This window comes from Natator depressus, chromosome 2, assembly GCF_965152275.1.
Source record: "Natator depressus isolate rNatDep1 chromosome 2, rNatDep2.hap1, whole genome shotgun sequence".
In the NCBI taxonomy this organism is placed as follows: domain Eukaryota; kingdom Metazoa; phylum Chordata; order Testudines; family Cheloniidae; genus Natator; species Natator depressus.
This window is the reverse complement of record NC_134235.1, coordinates 174,180,863-174,193,687: the sequence shown is the minus strand read 5'-3', so window position 1 is coordinate 174,193,687 and position 12,825 is coordinate 174,180,863. Positions and strand designations below refer to the sequence as shown.

Sequence of the window (12,825 nt, the reverse complement as noted above, 5' to 3'; positions counted from 1 at the left end):
ATAATAATAATACATCAATAGGGCAGTGCAGGAAGAATACATACTATAGTCTAATGTTCATGTTCATCTTCAGACTTTGACAACTACTAAGAAAACAAGCAAAGAAATGCCTCCCCTTTGTAAAATACAACTACAGTTTTGCATTTGCAATATTAATTTGGGTCAGATTCTGTTTTCAGTTACACTGTTGTACATCCATAGTCACTGCAGTGAGTTACATGATATTATGTTCAAGAGAGTGCCTGCAGTTTCAGAATGATGTTGCATGAAATCAGAACCTGGCACTTTATTACAAATGTTGGGCCCAATCCTGCGGTCCCTTTGCAAGCAAAACTTGAACTGAGTTTTGTTTACACGAGGACTGCTGGATGAAATCCTTTAACTGTAAATCTTCGCACAATGTGTCTGAATTGTTGCCAGAAAGCATGTTCATCACAGTCAATGAATTCAAATACACCCCAATTTTTGGTGTTACACAAACCAAACAAGAAACTGACCTCTTGTCGTTTGAAGTTTTGAATATATTCTTCAAATTGTTCATCTTTTGTTTCATCAGCTTTCCCTAGCTTTTGAAGTACCTAAATTGGAAAGAAGAAGAAAAAAAAAGAATTGCATTATGTCTAGTAAGGAGAATATTTGGAGTCACAATAGAACAATATCTTGACTTTAACTGCCTCTGTTCTCACCAGAGCTGCTGTTATGTTTTAATGGCATTTTACTTTTTAGCTGTGGTATGCACTACAATGTATAATCTGTCTCCAAAGTACATAGATGATACTACTACCTTTGCAAAAAATAAAGGAAGATTATAGACACAAAACTCTAAAACATTTTGTGTGTGTGTGGGAGGAAGAGTGTGCATACATGGAATGTGTAGAGTTCTTGCTCCCTTTTTATGAAGCAATACCTATTTCTGACGCTGAAATAACCCCAAGGTTCAAAGAAAGAGAGAGATTTTCTGGAAACATCAGCTTCAGTCTGAGTGTGATGGAGCAAAGATCAAAATTCATAGACCTTTTCTACATCTTATGGCTCACCCTATGTTACACTATTAACATGATCCTGATTTGTATGGCTTTTAACAAGAAATATAGAGTGAAAAACTGAAAATCACAAATAACTATTTTAAACTTGTACTGGAATTGGTACTTAGTCCTCCCATTCATTCAAACGTACTTTATTATGAGTGTTATATATAAGAGATTTGTAGCAGGGCTAGTCATGTGATAATAATTTGGAAAACCATGCAATCCTGCTATACTTGTCATCTGTTTGCCTACCTACATGCACTCGATCATTAAAATCCCTCTCCTCAGCTCTTATTTTAATATTCTAAACAAAAGTTTAATTCTTTCCCCCAAAATGTGGAATTTCTCTACAATTTAATTTATTTATTTATATACACACACACACACACGAGGGGTGAAATCCCGGCACCATTGAAACCAATGGTAAAACTTTACTGACTTCAGTGAAGCCAAGATTTTACCAGAGGTGTGTAGCTGTTGGCCCTGCCACTAAAAATCTTCCAGAGTTTCCTACATCAGGGGACAAGCACAAATGGCAGAGACAGGGCAGAAATATAAACAATTAATTAGCAACATCTCCTAGTCTGCGGGAAAAAAGTACTTTATGCACCTGATCCACTCATTATCTTCTCTCTAATTTCCACTAATCATGCCTTGGACTGGTTAGAGGCCACAAAAACTGGGCCAGTAAAGGAGAACAGAAGTGCAGCATGGCTGGTAATAATGATAAAGGTGAATGTACTGTATGACAATACCTTGCAATATCCTGGACAAACCTTAAACTTAATTCAATAAGTATTTTAGGAGTTCACTGTATTAAAAATGCAAATGTTCATGTACTATAGAGGGATTGTATGTATTTCCATGGGGGCGGGGGACCACAGCCTCCCAGGAACTAAGTGGAGGTTGGTCAGGTAAATGGTTTAGGTGGGTGGTTAGCAAATTCACACAGAGAGCCTCCAGAGAGCTACAACCACCTGAAGAGAATCTCACCTATACTGGTTCAAACTGGATTTTTGGGGACCAACAGACAAAGAAAGGAATTTTGGTTAAATAGCTTGAGTTAAAAGTGACTTGGGGACTTCCTTCTGATCCAGCAAACAGACAGGACCTCTGGTTCAATGGAGGGTGTATCCCCCAATCCTTAGGGAAGGACTTTCAAATACTGAGATCCCATAAGGCTGATGGTGCTTGTTCTGAGCTGAACCTGTGATGAACTTGTGACCACAGGGAGAACCCCTAGGTAGGGTTTGAAGGACTGTTCACTGGCCAGAGACCTTGTGTAGTTGGGGTGATCTGTGGTAAGCTTATTAGCATGCATGTATTGTGTTAGTAGGTTTTCTCTGAATGCTTTCATTTTAAGAATAAATGTGCTTGCTTACATAGAGCTGTGTGATAACCTATCTGTGGCAATCATGCTGTGTACCATCTCTGAGGAGAGAAGTGAAGCAGGCCTGCTTAGGCAGTCTGTCTTTTGCTGGGGATATCACAGTATAGTCAGGGAACTGTGCAGCCTGCAAATACCCTTGGGAAGGGAGGCCCAGGTCTCCACCCAAAAGAGGTGACAGCTGACAAGCCAGGGGCCCAGAGTAGATGCATTTATTGGACCACAGAAGGGGAATACAGGTGCAGCTGCCCTGAACTGTGACACAATGATGATTATGATATTGTTAATGCACTGAAGGTAGTTTTTGACATATCCACTATAGGCAGATACTGAAGAGATAGGAGTAAGGACAATTAATTTTAAAAGCTAGTAGTTTACTGGTCTTAAGCACGTTTTAGATTTCTGTTAATCTCAGTGGTATTTTTTAGCCTGTTATGACTGGTCACTGGTCAACTTTCCTCACCAAACCTCACCAACTTCCTGTGCAGCACATCTTTATGCATGTTGACAGAAGAAAACTGAATCTTTGACAAAGATGGAGCAAATGAAGCCACTTGAATCAGGTCTAGAAGCAGTCACATGCTAGCTACCAAAAATAATTATATAGCCCACATTACTGTAGTATCTGAGTGCCTCAATCTTTCAGAACATAAGAATGGCCATACTGGATCAGACCAAAGGTCCTTCCAGCCCAGTATCCTGTCTGCTGACAGTGACCAATGCCAGGTGCCTCAGAGGGAGGGAACCTAACAGGTAATGATCAAGTGTCTCTCCTGCCATCCATCTCCACCCTCTGACTAACAGAGGTTAGGAACACCATTCCTTACCCATCCTGGTTAATAGCCATTAATGGACTTAACCTCCATGAATTTATCCAGTTCTCTTTTAAACCCTATTATAGTCCTAGCCTTCATAACCTCCTCAGGCAAGGAGTTCCACAGGTTGACTGTGTGCTGTGTGAAGAACTTCCTTTTATTTGTTTTAAACCTGCTGCCCATTAATTTCATTTGGTGGCCCCTAGTTCTTATATTATGGGAACAAGTAAATAACTTTTCCTTATTCACTTTCTCCACACCACTCATGATTTTATATACCTCTATCATATCCCCCCTTAGTCTCCTCTTTTCCAAGCTGAAAAGTCCTAGCCTCTTTAAACTCACCATGTATTGGACCCATTCCAAACCCTTAATCATTTTAGTTGCCCTTTGCTGAACCTTTTCTAATGCCAGTATATCTTTTTTGAGATGAGGAGACCACATCTGTACGCAGTATTCAAGATGTGGGCGTACCATGTATATATCCTCACCACATGCCTGTGAGGTGGGGAATGGGGGAAGTATAATTATCTTAATTTTACAGATGGGGAGCTGAGGGATAGAATGCTTAACGACTTGCCCAAAGTCACACAAAATCTGCAGCAGAACAGAGAATCAAAATTGGATCTCCTGAGTCCCACGCTAGAGCCCTCACCATTGGACCATCTATCCAATCTCCCTTTCTTCAGGATTAGCATATTTTCCTGAAAATAAATGGTATTGCAGACAAATAGGAGAGGGTGCATGGGAGACCCAGAGGTACCAGAGAGCGACATTTTAGTGGAACCATGTATGGGATTGCAAAGTTAGGGAAAAAATTCAAAATTTTTAAGACTATCTTGATCTATGAAAGAATGTCACTCGGGAAAGCCACATTTTCTACACAGCTTGGACTACTGACCAGAGTAATATATCCAAGTCATACAAATATGAAGTTAGCAGGTAGAATAAACAGAGACTCAGTTACTTGTGGTATGAGTAATAACCAAGTGAAAGCAAGGTTATTGCAGGAAATTGACTTGCCTTTATAAAGAAAAGTCGAAATTTGCTTTAGACTGTGTTTACCAAATGACAACAAACAGTTAACAAACAGTGAAAAAAATGAAGTGCGTCCAATTAAAAATGTATAGCAAGGACAGAATGTTAAAAAAATGGGGAATAAAAGGTTAGTTTGCAATAAATACAGGAAGCAATCATGAGTGCACTGTCATCCAAGGCATAAGAGCAACCATTTTCTAAGTGTGTTGCTCAGCTCCAAGCACAACTTTCAAAGAAATACAAAAGCAAAATACTTTCACAAACATATAGCATTGATGGTGAAAATGATGATATTACAGAAACAAGAGGCATTAAGTTGAGCCTCTTTGTACATTTACAAAACAAAGCAAGAGTCTAAAACAGATTGGTGTGTGACACCAGTAATAAATGAGCAAAAAGTGAATTTAAAAAAAAAAGACTAGCACTTGCAATGTAATCTCAGGAAAAGTATACAAAATAATCAGTGAATATCCAATTTTATAAGGGGCACAAAGGTGCAAAAGTAAAACCATGCAGGCATGTCATATAAGGACAGATACCACTTAAAAGAGTTTGGAACAGTGGAAAAGGAAGTCCCAGACTCTGCTCAGGTTAACAGCAATTTGCACATGCAGATGACCAAATAGGCATACAACTTGTAAAAACAAGGATGCAAAAGAAATTATTAAAATATTTGATGAGATGTTTAATGGACTAGGTTCAGGATATAACTCATTAATAGGACTGTCAAGAGATTAAAAAAATTAATTGTTATTAATCACACTGTTAAACAATAGAATACCATTTAAATATTTTTCAATGTTTTCTATATTTTCAAATATATTGATTTCAATTACAACAATACAAAGTGTACAATGCTCACTTTATTTTTGATTTAAAATATTTCCACTCTAAAAAACAAAAGAAATAGTATTTTTCAATTCATCTAATACAAGTACTGTAGTGCAATTTCTTTACCATGGAAGTTGAACTTACAAATGTAAAATTATGTACAAAAAATAACTGCATTCAAATGTAAAACAATGTAAAACTGTAGAGCCTACAAGTCCACTCAGTCTGACTTCTTGTTCAGCCAATCGCTCAGACAAACAAGTTTGTTTACATTTGCAGGAGATAATGCTGCCCATTTCTCGTTTACAAGGTCACCTGAAAGTGAGGACAGGCATTCGTATTGAACTATCATAGCCGGCATCACAAGATATTTACATGCCAGATAGGCTAAAGATTCATATGTCCCTTCATGCTTCAACCACCATTTCAGAGGACATGAGTCCATGCTGATAACAGGTTGTGCTCCGTAATGATCCAAAGTAGTGTGGACCAATGCATGTTCATTTTCATCCGCTGAGTCAGATGCCACCAGCAGAAGGTTGATTTCTTTTTTTGGACTTTTGGGTTCTGTAGTTTCTGCATCAGCGTGTCACTCTTTTAAGACTTCTGAAAGCAAGCTCCATACCTAGTCCCTCTCAGATTTTAGAAGGCACTTCAGATTTTTAAACCTTGGGTTGAATGCTGTAGAAATCTCACATTAGTACCTTCTTTGCATTTTTCAAATTTGCAGTGAAAGTGTTCTTAAAATGAACAACATGTGCTGGGTCATCATCCAAGACTGCTAAAACATGAAATATATGGCAGAATGCGCGTAAAACAGAGCAGGGGACATATAATTCTCCCCCAAGGAGTGCAGTCACAAATTGAATAAATACATTATTTTTTTAATGAGCGTCATCAGCATGGAAGCATGTCCTCTGGAATGGTGGCTGAAGCATGAAGGGGCATACGAATGTTTAGCATATCTGGCACCTAAGTACCTTGCAATGTTGGCTGCAAAAGTGCCATGCAAATGCCTGTTTTCACTTCTGGTGACATTGTAAATAAGAAGAGGGCAGCATTATCTCCTGTAAATGTAAACAAATTTGTTTCTCTTAGCAATTGGCTGAACAAGAAGTAGGACTGAGTGGACTTGTAGGCTCTAAAGTTTTACACGTTTTATTTTTTGAGTGCAATTATGTAACAAAAACCCCCCTACGTTTGTAAGTTGCACTTTTACAATAAAGAGATTGCACTACAGTACTTGTATGAGGTAAACTGAAAAATACTATTTCTTTTGTTTATAATTTTTACAGTGCAAATATGTGTAATCAAAAATAATACATAAAGTGATCACTGTACACTGTGCTCTGTATTGTAGTTGAAATTAATATATTTGAAATTGTAGAAAAACATGCAAAATATTTAATACATTTTAATTGGTATTCTATTATTTAACAGTGCGATTAAAACTGCGATTAATTGTGATTAACTTTTTTTAGTCGTGATTCATTTTTTTGAGTTAATCACGTGAGTTAACTGTGAGTAATCAACAGCCCTACTCATTAATATAGATATCAGCATGCCACATAAAGTCCCATTAGTACTGAGAATAAAGTAAATGCTGAATTTGATCAGCTAGTAAAACTAGACGTTATTGAGTGAACGGACACCAACTGATTGGATTAGGAGTATGGTCACCATAATAAAACCAAACAGTTTAACAATCTGTATAGACCTAGACAATTTGAATAATGCCATCAAAAGAGAATGCTGTTGCTTGCAAACAGTTATAAAGAGGACACGTCTAGTCTTCAAAATGAAAGATTATTTTCATTTTTGGATGCAAGCCAAGGGTTTTGTCAGGTTTAACTCAATACAGTAATGTAAAATTCTGCATCTCCAACTAACCTTTTGGTAGATATATGATTGAGCAACTGCCCTTCTAGATTCCCCGAGCAACTGAGGTCTATGAAATTTAGAGCCACCCTCTCTTGCACCCAAACCCCAACCAAAATTTACAGCCCGAGATCTTAGTTGATGCAAACTCACATCGGTTGGGGGCTGCCCCAATACAAAACATATTTCCAATAGGATACACTTTCAAGCACTGACTAAAATACAAAAGAACAAAAGAAATTCTAAGATTGAAAAAGAAATTCTGGCAATAGTTTTGGGTTGTGAGCAGTTCCATGAATACAGTTATAGGCAGAAATTGGTTAAGGTCAAAACAGACCATATGGAAGCCATTTTACAGAAACTAAAGTGCAAAGTATCACAAATACTGCAGAAAATAATCACAAAACTGTAAAAGTATTTCTTCGATGTGAAAAACAGGTTTGGAAAGGAGCTTCTTATAATGGACATGTTTTCAAGAATGCCTATTCATTAGAAAAGGAAGGAACTGCAGGAGAAGGAGTTTGAAGTAAATGCGGGGTGAAAGTAAGGCGGTATGAGCCGCTACGGCATACCGGTAAAAATTGGCTGCCGGTACAGGCCCCTACCGCCTTACTTTAAAGTGCTGCCATGGCAAAGGACCCTACTTAAAGCACTGCCATGGCAGCGCTTTATTGTCACTGCCCCTTTTGCACCCCCCAGGCTGCCAACGGAGGGTGGGGGCAAAAGAAGAAGCTGCCCCGGGAATGGTGATTTAAAAGGGCCCGGGGCTCTGGGCCCTTTAAATCGCCACTGGAGGGCCCTTTAAATTGCCCAGCCCCTTCTGCCTGAGGCCCCGCCCCTTCCAGGGGGCCGGAGCCAGCCCCCATACCTGTAAGTTTTCAATTTTACTTTCACGCCTGAGTAAATATGACTGTAGTTCAGTTGTACCCATTGCTAAACTAATGTGTGACATCTCAGAAGGAAAACACAAAACACAAAATGACTCAATTTCAAAGCAGCCTAAGAGTAACTCTAAATCAGTGGACACCAACCGGTAGATCACAATCGACTGGTCGATCCTGCAGCCTCTGACAGTCGATCGTGATCTCCAGCCACTAAAAGTCTGGCGGCGCAGCGGGGCTAAGGCAGGCTCCCTAGCCCCGCGCTGCTCCTGGAAGCAGCCAACCCACCCCTAAGGCCCCAGGGGGGCAAGGGGTCTCCACGCATTGCTCCTGCCTGCAAGCACCGCCCCAACAGCTCCCATTGGCCGGGAATGGGGAACTGTGGCCAATGGGAGCTGCGGGGGCAGTGCCTGAAGAGAGGGGCAGCACACGGAGCCACGTCCCCTCCACCACCAAGGGGCCGCAGGGGTGTGATGGCCACTTCCAGGAGTGGCATGGAGCCGGGGCAGGCAGGGACCCTGCCTTAGCCCCACTCTGCCACCGACTGGAAGCTGTCCAAGGTAAGTGCCACCCTGTGGGATCCTACACCCCTCCCACACCCCAACCCTCAGCCCTGAGCCCCCTCCTACAGCCAGAACCCCATACCCCCACTTGCATCCCAACACTCTGCCCCAGCCCAGAGCGCCCTCCTCCAAACTCCCTCCCAGAGCCCGCACCCCGCATCCCCTCCTGCATCCAAACCCCCTCCCCCAGGCTCAGCCCAGAGCCCCCTCCCACACTTGAAAACCCTTGGCCCCAGCCCAGAGCCCACACCCTGCTCCCACACCCAACCCCCCGCCCCAGCCTGATGAAAGTGAGTGATGGAGGGGGAGAGCAAGTGATGGAGGGAGTGGGGATGGAGAGAGTGAGGCGGGACCTCAGGGATGGGGCGGGGTAGATCCTGGATTGCACTCAAATTCAAAAAGTGATCTTGTACATAAAAAAGTTGGAGACGACTACTCTAAACAGATGACCAACAGAACACCTTGAAACATAGCTATTTAGGACTATGGAGATGAAATGGTTTCATATGATTGGATTCTGCACAAAGGACCCAGTATCATAAATCCACAAAGAATCAAGCTAGAAAATGCTATGCATAATCCACAGTGCCCATGTGGTATTGAGAAGCATCAGACTAAAGCCAAATGTGGCCTGCTATAGCCAGGCATAAATGCTGCCTTTGAAGACATTCCATCCAAGCATGAAATCTGCAAAAAAACCAGATCCAAAGCCCATCATCTCTCATTCACTTCAATGGACATTGAATGAAGCCCTAAACAGAGAAAACAGAATGCAAAAGAGCCCCTGAAATGACAGGAAAATCCTGATTTCTGACAATTGACTTTGGGGCAACTACAACAGAACTATACAACAGTAAACAAGCACAAAAGAAATATTACAACAAGATTGTCACACACTTATCCCTACTGAAAAGGGGAACAGGACAAGGCAGTTTGTGACGTGCTTTGGGGAACCATGTTACGGTATCTAGATGTAAGGTATATCTATATACATAGAGTGCAACAAGACACTTATTTCAATTGTCTGCTTTTCTGTTTGGCAAATTTCAGAAAAATGTCATGTTTTGGCATGATGATTCCAAGAACAATTTTGTCCAGGTCTGTTATGTCTCCTGGCCCTGATTCCTTGCCAATAATGATTCCTCAACGTGGAAAGAAAGGAAGATGTAAGTTTCCTGATTGTTTTGCTTTCATTTATATGTTAGGATTAAAAACAATTACTATACCATTACTCTACAGATTTAATAAAAACAGTCCCTTAGACATCTGCTTAAATTCTTCCTGCAATTGTTTATTGTGGGCCTTATGCAGTATAAAATATAAAAATAGGTATACTTCAAATTTCTGTAACAACTTCCACTGAAATATCTCAAATCGTTTTAAAAGCATTATTGAACTGTACTCCGATATGGGGAGTATTATTTGTTATAGATAGGGAAACAGACACAGAGAGATCAACAAGGCCAATATTTTCCAAATTAGGTACCAAAAGGAAATCAAGTCATTTATTTAAATGCCTACATTGAGGCACCATCATTTAAAATTTTTGGTCTATTGGCTGGATCGCATAAGAGAGTATCAGCCTGCTATTACTTCCAGCTAATCAATTTAGCCTTTTAGCTTAAGTGGTAGAATCCTGTCCTTTGGAGTTTGATTCAATCCCAGTTCATAGCTGAACCAGGAGGTCATTACATCATGTTTTATGTAATGTTAATAACTTAATTAACTGGCTCTTAGTACCCAAAATATATCTAAATGAGTTAAAATGTTCATTATTTAATTAGGAAAAAATACACACATATGCAAATAGCATTTTATCTTCATTTCAACTATATAAATATAGCCTGGTTTCATCAAGTACAGCTTCCATTGCCTGGAATAGGAGTTGTGTTTGATTATCCCAGGGCTGAACTTCATCCTTCGTTTTCTTCACTCCTACCACCTCCAAGAGCACAAGGTTATTCTTGGACCATATTATTATGTTGCCGTTGTTTTTTGGCAATGCCATCAGCTGACGACTGCAGAATGTTTGCACAGGCCTCAATTTTCATTAATTCATACGCCATGGCTGTGAAAAAATCCATTTGTCATTTATTCAAAGCTAACATCTGAAAAGCTAACATCTGTCAAACCATTTAAAACACAACACCATACACTTCAGTATTTATCAAAGGAGAGCTGTGGAAGGCTTGGAAGAATATCACAGCAAACCTCTTCACTGATAAATAACTGCTCTTTGTCCCCTTGATATTTTATCAAGTGACTTCCTATAATAGAGCTACTTCAGGCATGCTTGAGGACTGCACTTAGCAACCCTGCTAACAGAGTAGCTGAATCAGCAATGATGATGCACTGGACTGTTTTTCAAATATCAAGAAGAACCATTGACATGTAAAGCACAGAACTAATCTGGAAAGCCTGCTCCGTATCACTAATAAACAAGCAATAACCCTCCAGTCCAGAGTGTGCAGGAGATTTTCCTGATTTCCCCCCTCACACACACACACAAATTATTACATGTTCAGAAGATGACACCGAGGAGCAAAGCTGACAAATTTACACCTGCTCAGTCGCATAAAACAAAGAAATGGAAAATTTAAGAAAAGCAGCTAACCTCACATGCCCTCCTCCTAGACATCATACATGCAAAGCAAAAAATTGTTCTAAGGCAGTAGTTCTCAACCAGGGGTATGTGTACCTCTGGGGGCTCACAGAGGTCTTCCACGGGATACATCAACTCGTCTAGATATTTGCCTAGTTTTACAATGGGCTACATAAAAAGCACCATCAAAGTCAGTACAAACTAAAATTTCATACAGATAACGACTTGTTTATACTGCTCTAAGTACAATATTTATATTCCAATTGATTTATTTTATAATTACATGATAAAAATGAGAAAGTAAACCATTTTTCAGTAATAGTGTGCTGTGACACTTGTGTATTTTTATGTCTGATTTTGTAAGCAACTAGTTTTTAAGTGAGGTGAAACTTGGGGGTACACAAGACAAATCAGACTCCTGAAAGGGGTACAGTAGTCTGGAAAGGTTGGGAGCCACTGCTTTAAGGAACACTCCCAATAACCTATCTTAACTGACCTGTTTACACTGAGCCCAAGGCTTCCAGTACAATTTTGTTTGACTTTTAGCTAAAGATTCCTTCTACCACAGCACCAAGTTTGCTGAATTAATGCTGTAGAGAAAACCTGACTTCTTTTGATAAACAACAGCAAATCCCTTTGCTACTGAATGTAGCAGTTCATGCTGGGCTTCTCTGAGCTTTAGGACACCAAACACTGCAGTGGCCATCCAGGAAGCAGTTATGCCCCTGCATATTTCACTGCAGAGGTATCTGCATTTCAATGGTGTTATATGAACATAATTTGCAGAGTACCATGGGAAGCTCCAGGATAAAAGGCTCTGTACAAATGTAAACCAATTGGCTGATCCATTCTCCTGAGTCAGGAAGCCTGAAAACTTACTTTACTGAAGGCTGCATTTCTACTGTTAATTTTATGCCACCCTTTGTTAGTGTTTTGTGTATCATAAAGGGCCATGGGAACAGTTAGTTAACAAACAAGAACAGCACTTCTATACTATTCATACAAGCATAAAATACTGTGATGTAGAACTGTTCTATTAATCAAAATAAGCACTGAAAATTTGAGCTTTGTACACAGCCTAAATGACAAAATGTGCAAATTATGCCATGGGAAAACTAATGACTATGATAACCTTTTATAGGAATTACAAAACACATTTATAGATCATTCTGCAGATGACATAAGGATTCACTAGGGAGCAATACTGAACAAATGTCATCAACAACACACAAAAAGTAAGGCACAAGCTTTCTTGGCTAGTGATTGATTGGTATACGAAATTATCGACGTCATTTTTTGTACGAGAGTAGAGCAGCAGTATGGATTCAGAATACTTTGGAAGATGGACTTGAGCCTGATTAATTTTTGATGGTAATGACAATCGATACCTGTTGGTATTTTCAAAGGTTTATTTGAAAGGTGGTTACGGATATTTTTTTTTAAGTTAAAGATGCGTTTAAGGACAGTAGTCACTTGTTTAACACAACAGTGTATTGTTGGGCTGTGATGGATAGACCCCAAAACACATATGCAAACAGGGGGTTAACACCTGGTCCTGTGTAAATAGACACCCTCGTAAAATCTAACTGGATTATACAGGATGGCAGCCACCTGCTAATGTGATTGTAAGAGATCCAGCAGGACAGCTTAGCTGGTCAGCAGGAATTCAAGGAGAATCGGGAAGGGGATGAGCCTCAGACCTGGTTTCCAGGTGAGAGGGCAGGGATATATACAGTAGTAGCAGTGTCTCCCCAGCAACTTTTTCTGTTCACTGTCTTTCTGATGGCTGCCCCTCTGTGCCT

General features: G+C 40.0%; 1 protein-coding gene across 3 annotated transcripts in view; it reads right to left on the bottom strand.

Moving 5' to 3' along the window:
- Nucleotides 1-12,825, bottom strand: part of AMPH (amphiphysin) — a 167,585-nt gene that overhangs the window by 90,427 nt on the left and 64,333 nt on the right. For all 3 annotated transcript variants that reach the window (XM_074945325.1, XM_074945326.1, XM_074945327.1), the window contains exon 2: nt 498-578. In XM_074945325.1, the coding sequence (XP_074801426.1) occupies nt 498-578 (81 nt within the window). The remainder of the gene's footprint in view (nt 1-497; nt 579-12,825) is intronic.